The sequence below is a fragment of the Coenobita brevimanus genome, chromosome 89 (assembly GCF_032717465.1).
Source record: "Coenobita brevimanus isolate Jiangsu-jjx chromosome 89, ASM3271746v2, whole genome shotgun sequence".
NCBI lineage: Eukaryota > Metazoa > Arthropoda > Malacostraca > Decapoda > Coenobitidae > Coenobita > Coenobita brevimanus.
This window is the reverse complement of record NC_137042.1, coordinates 28,505,444-28,529,645: the sequence shown is the minus strand read 5'-3', so window position 1 is coordinate 28,529,645 and position 24,202 is coordinate 28,505,444. Positions and strand designations below refer to the sequence as shown.

Sequence of the window (24,202 nt, the reverse complement as noted above, 5' to 3'; positions counted from 1 at the left end):
CCTCATTCCCACCCTTTCTTCATTTCGTCCCTCCCTCTCTCCCACCCCTCCTTCCTTTCTTCCCTCTCTTCCTCTCATCCTTCCTTCCTTCCCTCGCTTTTATTCCTTCTTCCCTTGCTTCCTACTCTCTTTCCTTTGTTTCCCTTCCTCCTTCCTTGCTTCTTTTCCTCTTTCCCTTGCTTCCTTTCCTCCATCCCTTGCTTCTTTTCCTCTTTCTCTCGCTTCCTTTCCTCCTTCCTTCGCTTCCTTTCCTCCTTCTCTCCGTGACGATGGCCTCAGCAAAGTCGCCGGTTTCCTCCTCTCCTCCTGCTGCATCCCCTCCCTCTGCCACCTTGTCCACACACACGCCGGAGGGTGCGAAGGCCGCCTATCCCCACCTCCTGGCCTCGCCCAGCAGCCCACACCCATCCTCGGCCGCCCTCGACAAGTGCCTCGACGAGATACTCAGAGGTATAGTAAGAGAGAGAGAGAGTGAGAGGTATTATCACTGGCACTGGGGGCTTCGTATCATATTTTTCATAGCGATTTATTTTGCATATTACACCATGATTTTTCTCAGTAGCTTACAAGATGAAGAGAAGTAATACTGAAAATTTGTCGGTGAGGCAGAAGGACAATGAATCTCTCTGCCACCTGAATTCCACGCTGGTGTTGAGGACGTTGTTTGTGTGGCATGCAAGGTTTTGTAGTGGGGTTTACTTAGGATGGGAGCCCATGCCGGCATACCATAGGACATCACTGTTCTGATATATTGTTTGTAAAGTGGGTAGAATTATTGTTTTTCTTATCCAAAGCCTGGCCTTGTAAGTGTTCTGGTGCGCTGAGTCTGGAGTACATCGCCTCTTAACCTCTTGTATGTGGTCTTCGAAGGTGTGGTCAGTGTTGCATATCACTCTTAGAATTTTGGTGCAAGGGTTATGAAGCACTGTTATGTCATGAACACTGTGATGTTAGAGATGTATCTGTGCTCATGACTGTTGCTGGCGATGAGTATGGTGATAAATCTGATTGGAGCGATCACCAGCCAGTTGTCTACAACCCATGCCTGAAGTGTGCTGAGGTGATTTTGCTGTAACAAGTAAGCCTTGTCTACAGTGTAGTGTGTAGGTATTACAGTATAGTAACACCATCTACATGAGACAGTGGTTGTGGTCAGTTGCAGTGTGGGAATATCATGCTTGTACTGTTATGGGTTAAAGAATGTCAGTGGAAAAACGGAGCCCCGGGGAACTCTGTAAGGAAAGTTTCGTGTTCATGATAACTTGCCCTGGAATGTATCGTGTACCTGTCGGCCTGATAGGTGGTTGGCAAGCCAGCGTTTGGCGAGGTTTTCCATGTTTGTGTTGTAAATTTAGTGATTAGTTTGCGTCGGGGAATGAAATAAAAGGCTTTACCAATGTCTATTGTTGTAAGAAGTGTACATTGTGCTGGTTTTGTGGATATGTTGCTGTCCGATGCGTGTTCTGTGAGGTTAGTTAGTAAGGTGTCTACGATGAGGAAGTATTAACCCTTGCATTTCGATTATGTCTTTTTTGTTTCATTGCTATCAGCAGACGGTTTTAGTCAAGCTTAGGTGAGCGTCAAATAGTAACAAGGTTAAAAAAAACAGATCTTGAGGTGCACAAAATCATGAGCAGACAGAGAGGATAATATTTACTAGCAGGACTACCCAATGTTGCCCGGGCAAAACTTCATGATCGTGCATACCAGCATTGCCTGGGACCTAGATGGCCACACCCCCTGTGGGAGAAGACTCTCGGGGTCCCTTTTTACATGTTGAACCTATGTTCCTCCTTGGTCTCATTTCCCCAGAGATATATTCCCCGTTGCCATATTCCTATCATGAACGTATTTTCCCACTGCCCACCCACCCACTAGCCCTGCACATCCGCCCCACCCGCCATGCCCGCCTCACCTGTCTATTCACCCATCTGACCCGGTTTAGCTTTGACATGATTGTAAAAACAGAGAAGTCTACGGAAATTGGCTACTTTGTTTCCACCATGCTGATTTCATTATTTCCAATTAGTTCTATCTGTTCCTGATTAGTTCATTATTTCTAATTATTTCTGATCAGTTCAATATTTCTAATTAGTTCTAATTAGTTTCACAATTTCTAATTAGTTCTTGGCCATCAGGTGCACCACTGAAGCAAGTCGCTAGATTTCCATAGAGGAAAGACAGACAGAAAAACATCATATATATATATAGATATATATATATATATATATATATATATATATATATATATATATATATATACTGATAAAATAGACCATCGGACCGGAGAGATCAACAGTTACTTTTAGGTATATGAAGAAATCCAATTCTAACTTTGTTGATATGTTACTAATCTTTTTATATGCTTCCTCATTTTTTATGACTTCTGGTTACGCCACTGATATTTTAGATGACAGCGCAGTATACTAGCTAAAATATTTCAAACGCCACCACAAAAAGCGTATGTATAGGCCACATTGGTAGCAGTGACTTTCCGATGGAGGAGGGCGAGGGGAGAATGTCTATCAAGTTACACCCCGTACGGAATAAAGAGAAGTATAATCAGCTGCCAGAGACGCAGTTTCCCGTGGATGAGAGAGACGGGAAGTATGTGTCGACCACTTTACACTGCACTGAATAAATAAAAACGTAAATGTTGATGCCTCAGACGCAGTGGCTTGCCAAAGGGGGAGAGGAGGGAGAGTATGTGTTCGTCACTTTGCCTTGCACTGAACAACGACAGACATAATCAGTCATTGTTGCAGGAGGGGATGCAGTGACTTTAATGATAGGGGAAAGAGGGATTAGATGGTCTGTCACTTTTCACTGCACTGAAGAAAGAGAAACATAATCAGCCATTGTTGCTTTGCATTATGGTAACGTTTTAAGTATGAAATCTGGGGTAATATAAGTGCTGATGTCATTCCCCGGCCACTTGACGTGTGTTAACACCTGTTCTGCAGTGGTTTATCTTCAGCCGAATGAAATCCTCTTGCATTAGCTGGAAATAAGTACTAGAGGTTTTCCTACCATGATAAGGGTAATGGTTGGGGTATTATTGCTCAGGCTCCTATGACTCACACAGCTTAATAAAATCGTCTGGTGTTAGGTTGAATAAGTTACAGGAGAAGACAAGACCTTGAGAAGTTTATGGTGACAGTATTTACTCCCTCAGATCCCAAATGCCCCTCTGAATAAAATAGTCAGGCGTTAGGTGGAATATAATAGAGTTATGTCCCGACCATTAGAGAGGGAGCCCCTTGAATCCAGTGACTTAGTTTTCTACTTTGTTCCTGCTACTTACAGACGATTTTACTCAGCAGAGACTTTCCGAACTGAAGAGTTAGGTAGAAAACCCCCATTATCTCCCACTGCAGGCGTTATATTCTGCATACAATCGCGCGGAGGAAGAAAAAACAGAAAGCCATCGTACTGAAAAGGCTATCTCCTTCAATCCTGTGACGGCTTTACTCAGTTTAACACCTTCTCCACGACTGCATATTTTTTTTAGTTTATTCCTGTTATCTCTAAGCGATTTTATTAAGCTTGATAGTGACTTTCGAACAGGAGGGGTTAGATATTGCCTTTTTGAGCATTATAATTCGCAGAAGTCGTTCCCAGGCCGAATTAAATCGTCTTGTATACGATAAATGAAATGTAAAATACGTCATAAGATCGAGGCAGTTAATCTTGCTGCCCCTGCGCTATGATATTCAAACTAGGGAGGACTTCTATTTGTGCAGGAGTCAGTGAAGGATAGGCCTATGTGTGAAACTTGCAATTTGAAAAGGCGATCCTTAGGCGAATAAAATCGTTTAGACAGAGCAAAACAGACTTTAAAACACGTCGTGGAATCGAAATAGTTAATTAGAAAGCACTCAGAGAGCACATACCTCCGCCAATGCCGAATCCGGGTCCGGATCCGCCCCAAAATTTAATCAATTCTTTCTTGGCTCATGGCTCACCTTTCCACAAAATTGCACTGAAATTCTTTGAAACTTTTGGAGATATCGTGTGGACAAACAAACAGACAAACATAGATGAATACATTACCTCCTTCAGCTTCGTTGGCGGAGGTAATTACAGTGGATTCTGACGTATTTTTAGTATATACTTACTAAGTAGCAGAGTACGCCTTGTGTGTGTGTGTGTGTGTGTGTGTGTGTGTGTGTGTGTGTGTGTGTGTGTGTGTGTGTGTGTGGACTGTAAACTATAATAGAGCGGATAATGTGTGAACCCGAGGACGTTTTGTAAAATTAATTCTTGCTTTCTTCAGACGATTTTGTTTAGCTCAAAGCGACTTCATGAATCATTTCAATACGAGAAGGTTGGCAATACAAAAAGCAAAAGTCGTCCTGATTTACCAGTACCAATACCCAGCAACCAAACACTTTCATCACACACCCACGCCTATGTACTTACGCTTTGGGACATAAATTTGGCTAATATTTCACCTGGTCTCACACTTTCCTCCGCTGGGTAATAATGCCAAAGGGAGAGAGGTCTGGATATGTATCACTGCCCATAGATGAGACTCTTTAATGTGTGTCAGGGGAAAGAATGACGGACAGACTCTAAGTCTGAAATAAATGCAGTGGACTTTGGGGCTATTTTTGATCCCTGATTGAAGATCTGTCCCTTCTCCCCTTTGGGGCTAAGATGCGAATGAATGTATTTGAATGGATGAGTAGCCTAAATTGGGAGTGTGTCGTCCTGTCTCGGCTACCTCCTTTTCCTTGGGGAAAGCAGCCTAGGTATATAGATAGACTGTACCTCTGCCAGCGCCCCTACCACAGCCTTACCCACCACCAATATCACCATACAATCTCAACCACATCCCTACCGTAGAACCCCCATCGTTCTTCCACCACCGTTCCATCTCTTTCCTTGCATCCCCATAACCACCACTACCATCACCATTGCCCCAACCATACCCTTGCCCCTGCATCCCCATAATTCTCCCATCATCATTACACCTTATATCCTCACCACCACCACCGCCATCACTACCTCTGTCCAGTGTCACGTTCTACCAAGGATCATTTACATATTCGAAACAACATTCTACTTACACATTCGAAACAACATTCTACTCTACATCCTGACGTAGTGTGACATAAGAGTTTCATCCGATTTTAACAAACTTAGTGGAAGAGCCGATGGTCAGCCAAGGGGTTGACTCATTCTATTTTAGAATAGTGTCAGACTCGTAGGCCACATGGCAAGGTCAACTTAAGTAGTTTTCATGTGATTTAGACCAGACTTTATGGAAGGGTTAAGGTTTAGGCAAGGGTGAAGGGATTCAGTTGTGAGAACAGTCAGTCAAAGAGCAAGGTCAGACTTTGACCTTCTAGTGCCTATATGTGAAAAAAATAAATAAATACAGTAAATAAATTGATTTTTTTATTTTATTCAAATGTTTGGCTTTTAAACCAGTTGTAGGGTGCAGGTGCTGCGCTCTCGAGTGCTTCTTCTTGTCTTTCCTTGTTTCTGGATTATTCCTGCCGTCATCTTGAGGTGGGAAAGAGGGTCAGGAAAATGATGATGATGATGATGATGATGATGATTAATTTCCCTTGCTTCCGCAGACATTTTAGAACTGAGAATGCGTGAGGGTAAGGCGTCTGAGGTGGAGGTTGGTGCCTCCAAGAGTGAGGCGCAGGTTACTGCCTCTGAGAGTGAGGCGCAGGTTGGTGAGGGCGACAAGAACCGTGAGACATGGTCCAACCAGTTCCAGTTCTTCTTCTACTGCCTGGGCTACGCGGTGGGCTTCGGCAACGTGTGGCGATTTCCATACCTCTGCTACAAGAACGGTGGTGGTGAGTTAACGGCCATTATATCCCTCACCCTCATTTACATACAACTGGGACATTACACACACGTGCGCGTGTCGACACTCCTCACACAAACGCACACATGAATTATCTTTGTGGTTAAGGTACCATTAAAAAAAAAAAAAAAATCGCGTCACTTCCTGCCAACTGCGACGATACAAAGTGTGTATATGGTATAATAATATGAATTACACCAAAGAAAATTATCTGGAAGGATATTCTTAGTCGTTCTGGGAGGAATGAGAAGTGCTGGTAAACAGAATGCTGGCTGGCTATGGTGGATGATCTTTTTGTTCATGACGGTAAATTAATGCGGCAGGGTATTGCGTCTGCGAATGCCTGTCTCTGAATTAATAATAGTAATGAAGGTGAGAGAACATTGCTTCACATACACAGTTCTTCAAAGGTATCATGTTTACGACGTACAGTACCCTACAACCTGTGGCCGTGAATATTCATCTAGATTTATTAACCCCTTTATTACGAACGACGAATTTTATATATTATTTTTGCTACATACAGACGCTTTTCTTCTGCTCAGGAGAGACGTTTCGAACTGAATGGGTTTATCGGTGCCACAGTACCACATCATCTCCCTCTAGCACCGAGCGTTTGGGTGAAAGAGTTATGCGAGGGACGAGAGAACTCGCAGGACAGTAAACATCATCACGGTACTATTGTTTACCGCCAGACTTTCATTTCAACTCTTTCATTCCTGTCACGAAGTCCTTAATTCATTCTCCTTCTCTCCACACAATTTAATCCCACTTAGGATAGTCTATACTTTTCTAGCTGGAGGGATTACACACAGCCGCCATTAAATCTTTGACCACCAGGGGCTCTGTGTGTTAAATAAAATCGTCTGATAACAGGAAGGAAAAACTACAAAAACAGATCATTGGGTTGAAAGGATTAGCTCTTTCATGGTTGGAACAACTCTGGCATTCTATGCAGACGATATAATTTAGTTGTGTCACAGGAGCCTGATAATGTTAATAATGCCACTACCAACTCTCTTACGGTGAAAACAACTCTAGCATAGCCTATTGTTCCTGTTAACGTCAGGCATTTTGGTTTAGCTACGAGTGAGAGTTAAGAGCCTGAGAGAGTTTATGTAAGATCACGTATGTTTCTTCAACCTTGACGTGGCGGAGATTTTCTTTCTAAGGTATCTTGTTTTCTACATCAGTGGCAGAATCAGAAAATACCACGACTCTACATCTATTCCGCAACACTGTTTTCGTGACTAGCGCCATATTCCATTGTTAAATCTCTTGTTACAGTTCAGCATTCATGATGGGGAGATGGCAATTTTCAGGCCATTTTATACGGCCAAAGTATAGTACCCTCTCAGTTTGCGCTCTAAATAAAGGAGTATTTTGACTTACGAGTATATATCCAAATTTTAGGATAACGTCGATACTGAGACTGAATCGCATGCGACAGTCTACCCCTTGAGTACAGTGGCGTGTGTGTGTGTGTGTGTGTATGTGTGTGTGTGTGTGTGTGTGTGTGTGTGTGTGTGTGTGTGTGTGTGTGTGTGTGTGTGTGCTTCATTTTGGTCAAGGTACCACCAGACGATTTTATTCAACTCAGGGAAGGCCTGTCGGTAGGGATGAGTGGAGAAACCTGACCCCTGTTGCATCTAAATGTCCTTGCTTTGTATCCTACCGTACCTGCGACAAGATTCACGTACTTACGATCAGTTCCTCTTCTTAACTTTGATTTGATCTTCCCAAGAAGGGCAAGGAAAAGAGATTCGATACTTCTTATGCTTCCCCTTCCTCCTACAGAACCCATTCGCGCTTATGACCGGAAAAATCATCGTAAAATATGTTGTTTTTGGTAGGATGGACAAGAAGGAAGAGTGTAGCGTCTTACCATGTCTCCTGATTTTCCTGCAAAAACAATACTATAGTTTGTTCACTTTGATTTGGCTGAGATTTTTATCCTTTAGCATCCAATTTCTCATAGCTCAATGGCAGAATAAGATAATATGGCCCTACATCCTTTCCACAGCGCTTCTTCGTGATTAGTATGATTTTCAAATGTCAATCTATTGTTACAACTCAGCAGCCTTGATGGAGAGGTGGCAGTTTAACGCCTATACTGTTTTTACACATACCTGGCCTAAACTGCCGTCTCTTCATGTTCCGTGCTGAGTTGTGACAGTAGAGTAACACTAGACTGTGATGCTAGTTACAAGGAAATGATGTGGAAAAGGGTACAGAGCCGTAGTATTGTCTTATTCTGCCAATGAATACGTGAAATAATCTACGAAAGCACAAAGATATCAACCAAGTTAAGGTAAAAAGAGAGCAGTCAAAGCGAACAGAGTTTAGATACGGCGGAGAATCGATGGTAAGCATGTTCCTGAGCCTGAACGTTGTGAAGAAATGCCTGTTTATACATTGCCTTCATTCATCCAGCTACCACAGGCTTCACTATCAAGTTAAAGTGGATGTTCTAGTGACAGTGTGCGACAAACAAAACGATATATGATAATAGTTAACTGTTATGGACACTTTTTCATCTTGTATAGTGGCTAAGATCCTCCATAAATACTTTCCCTAGGATCGCTAACATTTGTACCTACAGATTTAAGCCTTTAGTCTCCAGTGGTGTGAGGGCTTGCGTGTTCAGGAATACTGGATGATCATTAGCTATACCGTCTGGCTCTTCATCTCCTGCCAAGTGGGAGGTGACGGGGGACGAGCTGTTGTAACACGAATTCATTAGTTATCACCAAAATACCTCTAGGAACACGTGCATGGAGGCATGTGGTATAAACTGAACTATTAAGTCATTTTGTTGTCTAATATCTGTGAAAATTGTGTACCTAGTAGTTGGGTTGGTAGCTAAGAGAGTCACATCAGAGCAGAAATAGAGTGGGCTCAATGGTCTTGGTTGGTGGTGAGTGGAATGGCATAACAGTGGAAGTGTATGCTGTGAAGATGGATGTTGTACGTAGGGAGGTAAGGTGCATAAAATGGTTGGGGTAGACAGAAAGGAGTGGGTGAGCTGGGTGGGATGGGCTGATATGGGTGATGGGACGGGGTGAGCTGAGCACACACCTTAATGATGTGCGTTGTACCCGTATGAGGTGCGGCGATGGCGGTGAGAACGGAATTTTATTTAAGAGGTTGGATGTGTGTGTGTGTGTGTGTGTGTGTGTGTGTGTGTGTGTGTGTGTGTGAAGGGGGGGGGCAGAAAAATGGGGATGGTGAAGAGGGGTGGACGGGGATGATGCTGGATGGTGGGGCAGGGCTGGGGTAATAGGCCGTGTAAGGACTGGCACTGTACTGCACATCTGCCAGTATAGGCGTGGCGGGGGTTCACTTCGAAACTTTTTCCAAATAAAGCCAGCAACAAAAATCCTACACCGCTCTTGTGTACCTGACAACTAACGACCTTGGGAAAATACAGTAACAAAAACAACAGCTGCTACTCTTGGCTCACTCTGGTGTAATAACCAAAGACGGTGAATAAAACCCACACCTGTAGACGGAGAAAGTATAAATCTATAAATATACAGTATAAATATAATCTACGTCTACAAGTGTGAGTTTTATTCACCAGCTGCTACTACTGCTATCACCACAAGCACTACTACTACTACTAACTACTGCTACTACTATTACTCCTACTAATTCAGGTGGCAGCAACGTGTCGGAATTAAGGTTATCCCACACTGGATGAAAACACAGGTGGTCTCTGAAACTGAAACCCAGTGAGTCACGTTCACCCAGGCTGCGGGGCGGATGTGGTGAGCGACAGTGAAGTTTTCTGAAATGCCTGGGCTGGAATTCTAAAGCGTATTTACATTTAATTCCCTGTCGTAACTCGGATTTTGATTTGTAGGAAGGACAAGAGAGATGGAAGGTTTGTTACTCTCCTTTTTTCTTCTTCTTCCTGCGAGAATGAATTTAACCCTCAAAATTTCTTCTCTCGAATTGTTTTCTAGGAGAGACGAGGGAATATTTTGCACTTTCTTCTTCCTTTGCAATTCCTATAAAAAAAAAAAATCATGGTTGATATGTATCCGATCGCAGATATGTATGAGCATCCAACCCCTGATTATGAAACATGCTGTACACTGCCCCATTTAACGGTGGCCTGGAATTGTCATCTCTGTCTTGATTGCTATGTCTAACAAGAGATTAACACCCAGTCGGCTTGTTTTCACCTGACGGAACTGGGCCACTCACACACCTTGATTAAGTGAAGTTTGATGAGCCTTAGTTATCAGTCTTCTCGGCTGCTAATCAAATCGATCCTCTAATCTGACCACACTTGGCTATCAACTGAGCTGTCAGATTGAAACAAATGATATGATACTAGTGACGAGGAAGGATGTAGAGCCTTGGCATTGTCTTTTTCTACCATTAACCTAAGGAAAATTAACTGCAAAAGGATAAAAACTTCCTCAGAGGCAATGTTAAGAAACAATGGCTAAGACTAGTTTTTGCGTAGCCAGGTCAGAGGCAGAGAAGGAGGGGTTATGAGAATCAAAACATGAAACTCAATGCGTCAGACAAGGAAAGGTGTGGTGTGTGTGTGTGTGTGTGTGTGTGTGTGTGTGTGTGTGTGTGTGTGTGTGTGTGTGTGAGGGAGGGAGGGAGGGGGAGGGTATAAGGGTACAGCACCATCACAACGTAAACAGGGGAACTTTCCATCAGCATTCTCACCTCCTCCTCCCCCTCCCCTCCCCCCCTGCTCCACCGTCTCTCTTCACCGCCTCTCTTTCTCCCCTCACCCCCTTCTCACTCGCTTCCCCTCCCATTCCTCCCCTCACCCACCATCGTTTCCTCTGCGCTTCTGTACAAACAGACAGGAATAGATGGATGTGCAGATACCAAGACATTGAAACTGCATGGTCAAAATAACACACGATAAAACTGCTAATGAAAATTATGATGATACTGATGATAAAGTAAAAACAATCATCATCATCATCATCATCATCGTCAGTGCTTTCAAACCAGTAAAACATTTTTTACCGCCAGACGATTTTATTAAATTTGGGGAATACCTGTTGTGGTAAAGGGATTGGCAAATGCTATATCGAACTTTTCCAGACCGAAAAGCCTCTCTAGTGTTGAATTTACGCTGTTCTTGACCTTTGACCAACTGTTTTGAGGTTCTAATTATTTATTCTTGCCTGACCCTACACCCTTCCACCCAAGTTTGGTCTAGGTCGGATCAACAGTGTTTGAGGTGACCTTGCTCAGTGACCTTGATTTCTGCCCGTTCTCTGTGGCCTAAGCTTTTAACTGGTTGTTTTTAAAATCAGGTCTTTTTGCCCTTCCCTGATCCTGAACTACTCCGCAAAGCTTGGTCTGAATCTGGTCAAAATGTTTAAGTTGACCTGTTGTTTTCAGAATAATAGGTCAACCTTCTGGCTGACCCTCAACACTTTTTTCACCTAGTTTGGTCCAAATTAGATCAAAACTCATTTAGTTATTTTATTCATACACAAACACACACTGGCTAAACTTCAACCTTGCCCCGTGACCTTGACCTCTGACCTGTAACCCTTCCATAGTGTTGGTTTAATTCAGATCAAAACTGTTAAGGCTGACTGTCACGTAACCTTGACGTTTGGCCTTTTCCTCAAAAACAATAACCTCAACCCTCCCAAAAGTTTTTTTTGGAGGGTTTTGAATTAGATAAAATAAGTTTGTTATGTTGTTCACACACACACACACACACACACACACACACACACACACACACACACACACACACACACACACACACACACAAGCACGCACGCACACACGCGCGCGCGCGCGAACCGTTTAAAATATAATATTTGCTTCTCTGTCGCGAGCACGAGTTTAAAAACGTGGCTGTGACAGTGGATTCATTATAGAAAATTTTTCTTTAATTTGTGTTCTCCCTATGATGATGATGATGAAGATGATGATGATGATGATGATGATGATGATGATGATGATGATGATAATAATAATAATAATAATAATAATAATAATGATAATAATAATAATAATAATAATAATAATAATAATAATAATAATAATGATGATGATGATGATGATGATGATGGTAACTTACTGTACTTCGTCCCCCCCCCCCCAGCGGCATTCCTGATCCCCTACCTCATCATGCTGCTGCTGGCGGGCATCCCCATCTTCTGCGTGGAGCTGGTCATTGGACAGTACATCAGCCTCGGACCAGCCACACTCTTCCCAAAGCTGGCACCCATATTCTCAGGTGGGAGAAGTGTACTCTGTCTGTCTATCATTCTATCTATTTATCTATGGTAATCAAGTTCTTTGTTGCCTTATGAGGAACGTAAGGACTTCGTTCAGATATTTAAGGCAAGAGTGATCACTCCCTCTTCCTTAAGTGGCATTATGTGCAAACCCCAACCCTCCCTGAGATTTAAACTGTCATGGACTGCATTCGGTCTGAGCGTTTTAACTCAGTAGAACACCTGGCATCTATTTGGTTATTTCTTTACTACCCAAGGCAGGAAATGATTTCCTGGACTGCTGTTACCTGAAGGGTAGATTAGTGGATGGTGCATCCACCAACGATTATTATATATATATATATATATATATATATATATATATATATATATATATATATATATATATATATATATATATATATATATATATATATATATATATATAATATCTCGACCTTGTATTGTCTACATTTTTTTGTACAGGTATTTTGTATAATATTAATTGTATACTGTACATTCTCATACTCAAACAGCTTGTTTCGACTGACAGTTTTAGTGCTAACTGATTATTTTTGATTAGTAAGTCTTATGGTCATATGATTAAAACGTAGTGCGCGACGGTGTCAGCAGTACCCTTGGACTTGACGGTAATTTTAGGAACACGTATATTTATAAGCAGGGATTAGCCTGCATGCAACATTGCACACTTTAGTCATCACTGATACAGAAAAAACATGCATGTTCTGTCATCAGAATAGGCAAAAAAATGTGAGCATGCGCTTTCAGTTTTATATGACCCATATTTATATGGTTCATATTTAATACTGGGTTGTCAGCATTTTGTTCTAGCTTCTATGATACATTTAACGTTTCCCGAGAGTCATTTCCAAATTCATTGTGTGGTAAATCAGAGAAAGAAGAGGAGACCGAAAGATGATGATTAAGACAAAAATCTCATGGGCATATTTCGGAAAACGTTCACATGACAGTGTTGTTTATGCAGGTCTGCGATTCTACACGGTTGTCATCCTGCGCCTCACGCTTATCTGCCTCATCATAATCTTAGTCTGAGCCTTCTTCAGCATCATATACTCTTTCTACACCGTCCCTACATCTTCTACACATGCAGGTCTGGGGTTCGGCATGGTAGTCATTCCTCTGCTGACTGCCATCTACTTCAACGTGATCCTAGCCTGGACTTTCTTCTATACCTTCGCCGCCTTTTCCCCTGTTGTACCCTGGAGCAACTGCGACAACGACTTCAACAGCCCAGGTTAGGGACAGTTTTTTTTTTTTCAAGGATCTTCTCTCTCTCCTGGTCTGAACAACTCTAGTTTTCTGTGTCAGGCAATTACAAACTATTTCATTCAACCAAGAGAGAGTTATAGGAGTCAGAGAGAGTGAGCTGCATAAATTCAGTTTTGTTAGTATTTTGAGAGCGAACTAACCAACACCATCTAACATAACATAGTTCCCCAAGGATGGCTCAGGGTTTACTTTATTAAATACTGACTTGACAGTTTTGTTTTCTAGATTTACATATCCTTTTCTGTAGTTCATAAACCAGTTCTCATATTATCTTTTAAATCCCGTTACGGTATTCGTTCGAGTATACTCTTAGCCATTTAAATCCATATCGATTGTAAAAAGGTGATAGCACAAGGATCAGACAGAAGTACTATAATACTAACAGTTCCCATATTGCTTTCACAATGCTTGGTGAGTGGAATGAACATAGAATCAATACAATTTTAAATAATAGCTCATGATCTTGTAATGATACCACGATACGATGTTATCATTCTCTCCTTACCTACATACTCATATTACTCTTCACTCTCATTGTCACCATCACCATCCCTATCAGCGAGCATCACTATCATCACCATTCTCTGGCTCTTCATCGTCATAATCATTTCCACCCTCATCAGCTTTGTTTCCCGGTGCTAATGGATTCAGTAATCGTCCATCACTGCCGCCGTTACTGCATAATCACAGTCATACAACTCTCACTAATACCCCCTCATTACCTCGAGAGCTTTATTTAGCCTCCTATTGATACACTTGCGTATTTAATGAAGGCAATTAACAGACGATTTTGTTCAACTGAGAGAAATCGCAATGGTCAGAGGCTAAAAAAAAAAAATAGATAAACTTTTTCTGATACTGATACAAATAGGAATTTTATTTAGGCCAACACAGACGAGCCTGTTTACTTCAGACACTTACCTGCTGTCAAAGGGTATATGAGTGGCGGTTGTGTGAGCTGGAGAGAGAGAGAGAGAGAGAGAGAGAGAGGGAGAGAGAGAGAGAGCAGCCTAATGGAGGAGGGCTGAGTGACCTGGAGGCGATTCCTTAGTGATCCCCCTTTAAGGTGTCTGGCTATAGAAAGATACTCGTAGACAGAAAAGGATCAAGGCTGCTGGGGCATTGAGTGAACACCTGATTGACCCTGCGGTTATTATGGTTTGGTTTTTGAGATATTGCGTAACTTGTTGGTAGGTTTACTTTTATTTTGTCCTATATATAGATTTTACCCACTCCATGGTAAATGCAGTTAGGATTATAAATATCTGTGAACCATAGATTATTTACTCATTTTTATTCTGTCAATGAATAAGTTTTCATTAATATACTTTTCCTTTACATCAAGCCACACTCCACATTACCTCCATCTTGTTAATTTGCATGATATAAAGGCCACGTCAACTACAAAAGCATATTTTGTACTTGATTATTGGACTTTTGACCTTTTCTGTTTTCTTTTCATACAGCGCTCTCTAAGCGTGAGCAGGTATCGTTTTCGTCAGTGTGTGTGTGTGTGTGTGTGTGTGTGTGTGTGTGTGTGTGTGTGTGTGTGTGTGTGTGTGAACTTCCTGTTTGTGATATCATAGTTCTATCAATCTGATCATGACTCTGTAACCAGATAAACCCCTTCGCCTCACCCTTAGGCCGCCCTTCACCCTGATCACCACACACCCACACACGGTCATGGCGCTGGCTGGTGTCCCTGTCCCTTATTTCACAATTCTTAAATCTTCTTTCTCTTCCCTTTCGTCATAATCTCGCTTTACTATCTCCATCAGCTTTTTCACTCTACTGTTTGTTCATCCTTCGTGCTTCTCCCCTGCTTTCTTCTTCCATTATTGACACATCTTCTTCATCCCTTTATCATCCATTTAGCTTACTTTCTTCATAGCCACTGTCTCTGCATCAGCCTACATTATTTATTTATTTATTTATTTCCTCCATCAGAACATTTGTATTACCGTAGACATCTCTGCCATTCATATATCATCATTAATAAACACTGTCTCTTACCCATGTATTCCCACTCAATTTATTTCCATATCTCTGCTGTCTTCACTCTACATCCGCTGTCCTCACCCTCTCCATATTCTCCACTATCCTCACTCTGTCAGTATTCTCTACACTCCTCACTCTGCCCATCACAACACTATCATAACTCTCCATCTCGTCATTACCCTCACATTGTCCGTCTCATCACTATCATCACTCTCCATCTGAACATCTCCTGCATCCGGATCCAACTCAGAATCTAATTAGACTAGTAGTTCTACAGTATCACATAGACATTTAATTCTACGGTATTAGCAAGCGTTTCTTTAAAAACAATCTCAGAAAACGCATTCCTTCCCCTACTCCAATAAAATGTATGTATTAAATATTTCAGCATCCGAATCTGCCTCCACCTCAAAATGTAATAACCTCTTCTTTAACATCCACCATACTTATACAAATAGACACACAAACAAACAATCAGACAGAGTTGGGTGAGTACATAACCTCATTCAGTCACATTTAGTCTCTCAGTTTCGTATGTAATGATCTCCACCTCAGCAACATTAATCCATTCATAAACAGACCCCGCTGTTTATGGTTTACCCCAGTTGCTTCGCTACTTGTCTGTTATAGATCACTGACAGCGAATCATCCTTCCATAAACCACTTCATCCCAGTTTCTTCTGTTCCACACATGCCTCATTTTCCTGGATTCTCAGACCTCTCAAGTTTAAAATATCTTTCACACTATCCTTCCACTTTCTTTAAGGCCTCCACCTTCCTCATACTCCTTCCGCATCTGATCTGTATTCATTTTTTTTTTTCAATCTCTTGTCACTCATTCTCTCTATATAGCACACCCTGATCTGGACTTTCCATTATATTATACTTGCTTCCACCTGTGCCTCTCGCAGTGTCATTTCTCACCCTGTCAGACTATCTTACTCCTCATTAGGACCAATCCTTTCACGCTTTGGAGATTATTAGTATTTTAGGGCCACACCTCACAGTCATTTATACAGCATGGTTGGCACCACAACTCCATGCTTTCATACATACCCAGCTTCGCCTAAACACACACGGATCTTTCCTCCCACACACCATCCAACACCCCTAATACATTTGCCCCCTTTCATACCCTGTGACATTTATCAGGTCCTCGAGTTCCATCTGCTCCTGTGTCCACCCGAAAAAATTTAAATATTTCACTTCTTTCAATCTCCCCCATCAAGACTTACTGTACCTTCATATCATTCTGTCGTCTCTCTACTACATCTCGTCACCGTGCCCTTTCTCACATCCACTGTCGAGTTCCTCTTTTCACAAATTCATCCAAACTCAGAAAGGTGATAATGTATGAAAGTAAAATAAATGGCTAAGAAGGAGAATCTATGATATCTCTCAGACCAGAGGGAATAACCCCTGGTCACCTGTACTCTCCCTAGCCTGCTACACTGAGGAGGGCGGCGCCATGTGCAGGAACCGGTCACTCTACTACTACAACCACGCCTGCCTCAACGCCTCCCAGTACTGCCAGCTGGGCCACCTCGCCGCCCTCAACTCAACCTACTGCTACGACCCCTACGACCCCACCCAGATCAAGCCAGTGGAGGGCTCTGTGGCCAGGATGACGTCCAGTGAGGATTACTTCAGGTGAGGCTGGTTAGTGAGAGTATATAGCGCATTCGATCTTATTTGACAAACCCCATTATTTTCAGCTCAGTCGGTGCCAGTGTCATCAGATTGAAGAGCTGAATCGTTCCTACCCCATAGCTAAGGGTCGTCAAATTTCATGTAACCACAACTAAGTATTCAGGTTGTGGGAGTGCCCAGTTCCGTCAAATAAAAATAACCAGATTATAGCTGCGTGGCATGACAGAGTATGGTGAACTGCAGTGGACTAGTAACTGTGATGAAGTGTGGTGGAGTAGTGAGTTGTTATTGATCTCCTCATGGTAAGGCCAAATGAAGTATGGCTGCGTGGTCATACAATACTGAATTGGTTGTTCTAATGCTGCAAGTATGAATCCCAGTGTACCAGAATAAAATGTCATTGGGATTTGTGTTGTAAATGACATGCCAGCTTTGAGAAAGGCGGTGGGCAAGCAGTATCAAAGTGGTGACGTGAGGTGGTACACAGTACAGTACTACTTTTGTTGGACGCCGTGACAGCAAAGTCTGCTGGACCTAAGAGACTGATGTGAAGAGTCAGTAGTTAGAGAGAGAGAGAGAGAGAGAGAGAGAGAGAGTAAAAACAGCTGAGGACACAGAAATATTGGATCAACTCCACCGGGGTGGACTACAGGTCCGTAACATGGAATGGTGAGTAATAGAGGGTAGTGAAGTGCAGTAGAGTATTGAGTGATAAAACATGGTGAACTGGAGCGAGGTGTAGTATTCTTGGTTGAGGTGAGCCTGGGGTCACAGCAACAACAGCATTTGTCATTATATACAGGGACGTGGTGGTAGTCATCTGTGGATGCTATTTCATTATATCATTAAAAAAACATCTGGCTTTAAGTGACAACATATAACGGGGCAGGATGGAGATTCAACATGGTCGTCGTTAACCCATTCAGTATCAGAGAGCTCTCCAAAGCTAGACAAATCGTGTGGGTTTAACAGGATTTAAATAAAATAGACGTCAACGAATTCAAGGGACGAAATGGCGTGGCCTTTCAGGAACCGCGTGCTGGGAGTGACAGGCAGGACGTGGGAGGACATGGGCGGGCTGCGGTGGGAGTTGGTGGGCTGCCTGCTACTGGGTTGGATCATCGTGGCTGCCTGTCTGGCCAAGGGCATCAGGACCACCGGCAAGATAGTCTACGTCACCGCAATCTTCCCCTACGTCATCCTCATCATCCTCTTGATCAGGGGTCAGCACAAGCGTATCTTTGATTAATGTGGTGTTGTATCATAGGTTCCTCCAGATTACATATGTACGTTACTAGCGATTATGTATTGTGTTATGATATTTTAGAGTCCTGACAATAATAATCTGAAAAGTTTGTTTGGCTTCGCAGATCACATTACTGGGTTTCGGTGGTCATTGCTTAATGTCTTCTTACTTATCGTAGTGAAATGTATCAGTAGTAATGTCCGAAACTGTACAGTAAAAAATATATATCCTTGCCTCTTCTCCTAGCTGTATATCAACGTTGTGAACCAGAATCTGTCCCCGATTCTCCCTCAGACCCTCCCACAACTCAGTGCAACGCGTACTGAGGAAGTGATGCAAGGTAAATACAGTATACGACTGGCTCTGGCTCACAGCATTTATATACATCTGGAAGGCTTGACAAGACATTAATCCCTATGTATGTTATGATGCGGCAGGCTTAACACTGGACGGGGCATATCAGGGGCTGGAGTTCTACCTGCTGAAGCCCAATATGGCCCGCCTTACTGAGATGGAGGTGTGGAGTGACGCCGCCACCCAGATTTTCTTCTCGTGTGGCATCTGCTTCGGCTGCCTCATCACACTCTCCTCCTATAACAAGTTCAATACCAACTGCATCAGGTACTGCTACAGATGAGGGAGATACGTATTCAAAAGATTAACGTGTACGAGGTGACACAGTCAAAAGATTAATGTGGAGGAGTTGGCATAGTTAGTACGAGGTGGCATAGTTAGTACGAGGTGGCGAGTCAAAAGATTAACGTGTACGTAGTGGCATAGTCAAAAGGTTAATGTGTACGAGTTGGTGAAGTTAGTACGAGGTGGCATAGTCGAAATATTAACATGTACGTGGTGGCATAGACAAAAGATTAACGTGCGGGGAAGGGCGTAGTCAGTTATTATTCAGATAGCTGCGATTGACATTGGGAAAGGTAGGCCCTGTTGCGATCAGCCAAATTTTCACCAGGAGTTTATTTTCGTTTATTTTCAGCAGCACAAATGAAGGGTAGGAACACGTTATTTGTATAGCCAGTATGATGGATTCCAGAGAGGCAAACCCCAAACAGGCGGCTGAAGTTCTTTAACCCCTTTTCTACAAGGATTTTTTTTTTTTTATGTTGCCACTAGACGATTTTATTTGATTTTTGGGAGCCGTCATGCAGTGGAGAGTTAATGAAGACTATCTCTACCCTCCTTCAGCCTGAAAGTTCATAACAATGCTAAGAAATCATCTGTAAATACAGTACCAAGAAGAAACAAACTGTGTCATGGGATTGAAGAAGTTAAGCATGTATGTGTCATGAGAGACTAAAGTCAGTCATGTATCCCTACATGTCATGAACTATAGTAGCTTTGCTTTGGGATCTAGGCAACAGCTCATGTGTGTTATATGGGACTGGTTCCTTGATGTGATCGAGTGGTTGGCGAAGGATAAGCTGAGTGGTTAGAGAGGTCGCGTATTGTTTGCAATGACAGGTTCAATCCCAGGCTGGGGTAGAGAACAGTTAGATGAACTGAATTTCGTTAAAGCAGATTTTACTAAGCTTCCACAAGACCCACAAACATGTCACAATAACACCCCCTCAAATTCCGGTGCATGCCCTAGCATGTATTTAATATGGAGAGTGGATATTATTGGATGAGGTGATGCACCTCACGCCCAGAGTTTGTGACATAGGAGGACCGCTGGTTCTCGAGGACCTGGCCAAGCTTATGCCCAGAATCGTACACACATTTCATTAAACATGAAGTGACGTACCATATAGTTTTTTCTTGATACCACCATATGATTTTATTCAACTCTAAGAAAGACCTCTGTTAATGAAAGTGTAGCTTAAGCGTTTATCTGATCCAGAATTTCTCCTGAACTGAGCAATACCTCGTATATCTGGAGACAGCAAGAATAAAATGAATTCGAAGTCTTTGCACTGAAGAAGTTAAATTTGGAAAAAGACTTTAGAGTTTACGTCAAACCAACCAAATTTCATTCTTCTGACAGGAGGGAATTTTTTTTTTTTTAACTGTACAAAAAGTGAAAAAAATTGAATATACCTGCTTGCTTGGTGATCTGAAGTAACAATTATAGTGATAATCATTGTCTTTGCACATCAGTTTAAATGTCCGAGAGGCAGAGGGAGAAGATTTTCTGTCATATAAGTTTACCGTGGGCATAGACCAGGCAACGACTTGTGGGACTCGTCAGTGTTGGATTGCTTAGGTCAGTATCTGAAATAACACAAACTTGTTAATATTAATTGTAGCTTAAGAGTATAAGATCAGGAATTAAAATATGACGAACTTTCAATTATCTGAATTCTCATTCAGAGAACCAATCAGCGGCAAGATTTATTTGAAATGACTATAACACCTGTCAGACCGGTAAAAAATAGTCGTTTGCCTTCCTGCAGGGATGCCTTCGTGCTCTCCATCTCCAACTGCTGCACATCCATTCTCATTGGGCTGGTTATCTTCAGTGTCCTGGGCTTCTTAGCTAAGGAACTTGGGGTGGAGGTCGGGGAGGTGGCCACATCAGGCTCAGGGCTGGCATTTGTTGTGTTCCCTGCCGCCCTCAGCCTCATGCCCCTGCCGCAACTGTGGTCTGTCCTCTTCTTCATCATGCTCATGAACATAGGATTTGGCTCCCAGGTAGGGGAGGACTGGTTGCAAATGTTGTATGGGATTCAGTCTGTGCCAGTAGAGGTGAACTATAGCAGTTGGAAAAAGGGTATGAGCTGGTTATAAGAATGCGGTCATTTTTGTGGTAGGGAGAGAACTATTACATGCAGCCCCGTTATTGGTCTGCTGCCATATTGAGCGAAGCCATGGGGTCATGTTTTTCTAAGTATTATGAGGTGTTCAAAGGAATAATTTCTATCGCAGACATGGGTCTGGTTTATTATTAGTGAGGGCTTAGCTACAGAAATGAGGCCAATGTAAAAGTAGTCAGTATTCAGATTTAGGATTAAGTTATCATTAATTCGCTGTATTCACAATACTGAATATCACCTTCCCCCACTCACCTTGTTGCCTCATGCCCTACCTCCTCCTCAGTTCACGATGGTGGAGACAGTAATAACTGCCCTTGTGGACCAGTTCAAGCCCCTGCGATCACACAAGGCCGTGGTGGTGCTGCTGGTGTGTCTGGCCCTCTTTTTAATGGGCCTCACCATGTGTCTGGAGGGCGGCATCTACATGTTTGAGCTCTTCTTCTTCTTCTCAGCCTCCTTTTCCGTTATCATCCTCGGTCTCATGCAGCTTGCTGGAGTTCAGACAGTCTTTGGTGGGTCACAAGAGGAGCTTGCATTAAAACATTTTTAAGGTCAAATATAGAACTGCTGGTGGGTTCAGTGAATGATGATGGTTCACTTAGTCTGCCACAGGGATCACCAACTGTTTGCTTCAGTCTTTGGGCAAACACCACGCTATCGGCTCTCCTTAACCCCACCCATGTACAGTGCTGTAGATAAGGCTATTAATTTTACTGCATTCATGGCAGTTTTGTTAACATACCCTTAGACTACATGTGTATACCCATGCATCTTCCCACTTCCCTCAGACATTTTTTAACCTTGCCCTCCAAAAACAGGATACCGGAACATGATGGCGGCCATAAAAGAGATGGGCATCAGCCAGCCCCGTGTTCTCACCTGGTACTGGGCGGCCACCTGGCTCTTCATCACTCCACTACTTCTTATTGTGAGCCACCCTTTACCTCCCGTACACCTAGTCATGAACTGACTTGTATCATCAGTGCTTTTTTATCATCATCATCATCATCATCATCATCATCATCCTGACCTCTTTTTTTCACCCCAAGAGGGAATGGGTTAGGGTCCAGAGGGCTAGAAACAAGTATACTATTTTTTTCCCCTGGCAGAGAGAAACAAACCAGTGTCTGCCCAGTTGAATGAACCGTACTCCTATTCATTCACCATTCAAGCCTCCGGAATCCTGACTCCACCTGATAAACATTTACACTTACACACTTCGTATCATATATCAGCCTGAGTCAGTCCGATGACTTTCACTTTACCAGGAAAGAACACGGATACCAAACTTTGTCATGCACTCTTCTGTACATCACCATTTTCCACAGGAATTCATCATGATGTCCGTAATGTATTACAAGATGTCACAACATTTACAACATCTATATATGGCATAATAATCGGAAGTTATGTTAGTATTAAACCTATTGACTCTATAAAAGCACGTGTATGTTCAGACACCAGGACAGAGTTAGCACAAGACTTATCGTTCATAGGTTAATCCTTTGCATCCTATGATGGAATTTCTTAACTTATTCCTACTGCTTCTAGATTATTTCAGTTAACTTAGGAAAGGCCTTTCTTAATGAATAAGGTAATGAAAGTTGTACTTTAATTTATTTCTACAGTTCGAAAGGTCTTTATCCAAATCATGTAGAGAATGCAAGAATATTGTCTAAAAGACCTCCTTGGGCTGAACAGATCAACAGACTTGGCTCACGTTTGTTTTCTCTTTGCCCCCGTTTACCCAGCAGTACGTAGGAACCTGAATGTAACCTTGACTACTACAAGTCGTACTGTAGAACAAGATGGGGATTTAGGAGAAAATTACTGTCTTCCTTAATACTCTTCGTGGTGTTGGAGAAGGAGAGCTTCACGTAGTACACAGATCGAGCGGCTCAGCTGCTTAGTATGCAAAAGTCCCTTCACTCCCACCCTGTCCCCCAAAAGGTGAAATGTGGACTTCGGAAGGGCAACTTTGGCGCACATTCCATCGGGTTCACGTCCATACGAGCGGGGTACCAAAACAGCAGCGACACATGCAGCCGATAAGCATTAATCTACTCTCCCTTCTTCCTAAACACATTTCATGTACCATTTGTGTTCCTGGGCAGTATCCCATGATTGTAACAGTAATGACATGGCCATGGTTTCGTGCTTTCTTTTTCGCAGGGGAAGGGGTGGAAACCTCTCCCTCTCGTAATTTAGTTCCATAGTGGTTATCTGCTTTCCTTCTTCAGTCAGTAAGCATCCGTCTATTTTAACTGACTAGAAAAATCATACCTGGCATAACCCAGAATAAAATGGCATAAAATATAAATGTAGTCTTGTGCAATAAAAGAACTGAACAAGTCATTCAGTGTTGTTTTACGCGAGTTGTTGCTGAAATGTAGCAATGTATCTTTATACTGAGTGGTTGACGGGAGATTTACTTTTTTAAATTTAAGTTTATTTTTCCTTTAATAGTGGACCTGGCATTTATTATTATTATTACTATATTTTTAAGCCAGTGTCTCATGAATGTATAACAGTATAAACTGCCATCCTGATATATGATGCTGCTTTGTATCCTCCTGACCTCATTTAATGTTCGTCTTGTCCCTGCAGGTGATTGCCTTCTTCATCCTTTACTTCATCGTGCCGGCATACTGGGATGACTACGTGTTCCCCTACGAGATCCAGGTGCTGGGCTGGCTACTGTGTGCTTCATCTGTGGCCTGCATTCCCATTGGTGCCATCATTGCTGTCGCCAGGAACAAGGGCAGTTGGAAGAACCTGTTTGTGCTCTCACCCATGTTTTGCCCCGCTAGTGCGCGACAGCTGATAAAGGCCAAGGAGGAGGCCGAGTGTGAGCCCCGGTTCCGCTACACCATGTACCAAAATGACGCCTTCGTAGAAAATGAGGTGGGTGCCATAGTGCCCCAGTTTTAATGACTTGTCTGGGATTTGGTGTGGGTAGGTAGGACTTGGTTTGATTAATTCAGTCTTCACTATGGACCAAGTATTTGTTTCAAACTAACAACTTTTTTCCATACAAACTGTACTGTGAACTGGTTGAATAATCATGCCAACAACTTCTTGGATAACGGTGGAGCGCTAATAAACATGTTTTAAAAATCATATGAGCTTAGGAGTAACAAGCGTGTCAGACAATGTTGCATATAAAGAGGACTCTTTG

At 42.6% G+C, this 24,202-nt stretch overlaps 1 protein-coding gene across 1 annotated transcript; it reads left to right on the top strand.

Moving 5' to 3' along the window:
- The first annotated feature begins 269 nt into the window (after positions 1 to 269).
- On the top strand, positions 270 to 23,955 carry LOC145411428 (sodium- and chloride-dependent betaine transporter-like). The gene is made up of 11 exons (XM_080281467.1): positions 270 to 450; positions 5,589 to 5,819; positions 11,937 to 12,071; positions 13,184 to 13,327; positions 16,803 to 17,010; positions 18,040 to 18,233; positions 18,694 to 18,877; positions 20,665 to 20,902; positions 21,308 to 21,536; positions 21,843 to 21,952; positions 23,632 to 23,955. The coding sequence occupies exons 1-11, from the start codon at positions 270 to 272 to the stop codon at positions 23,953 to 23,955; spliced, it is 2,178 nt and encodes a 725-aa protein (XP_080137593.1).
- Positions 23,956 to 24,202: the final 247 nt, after the last annotated feature.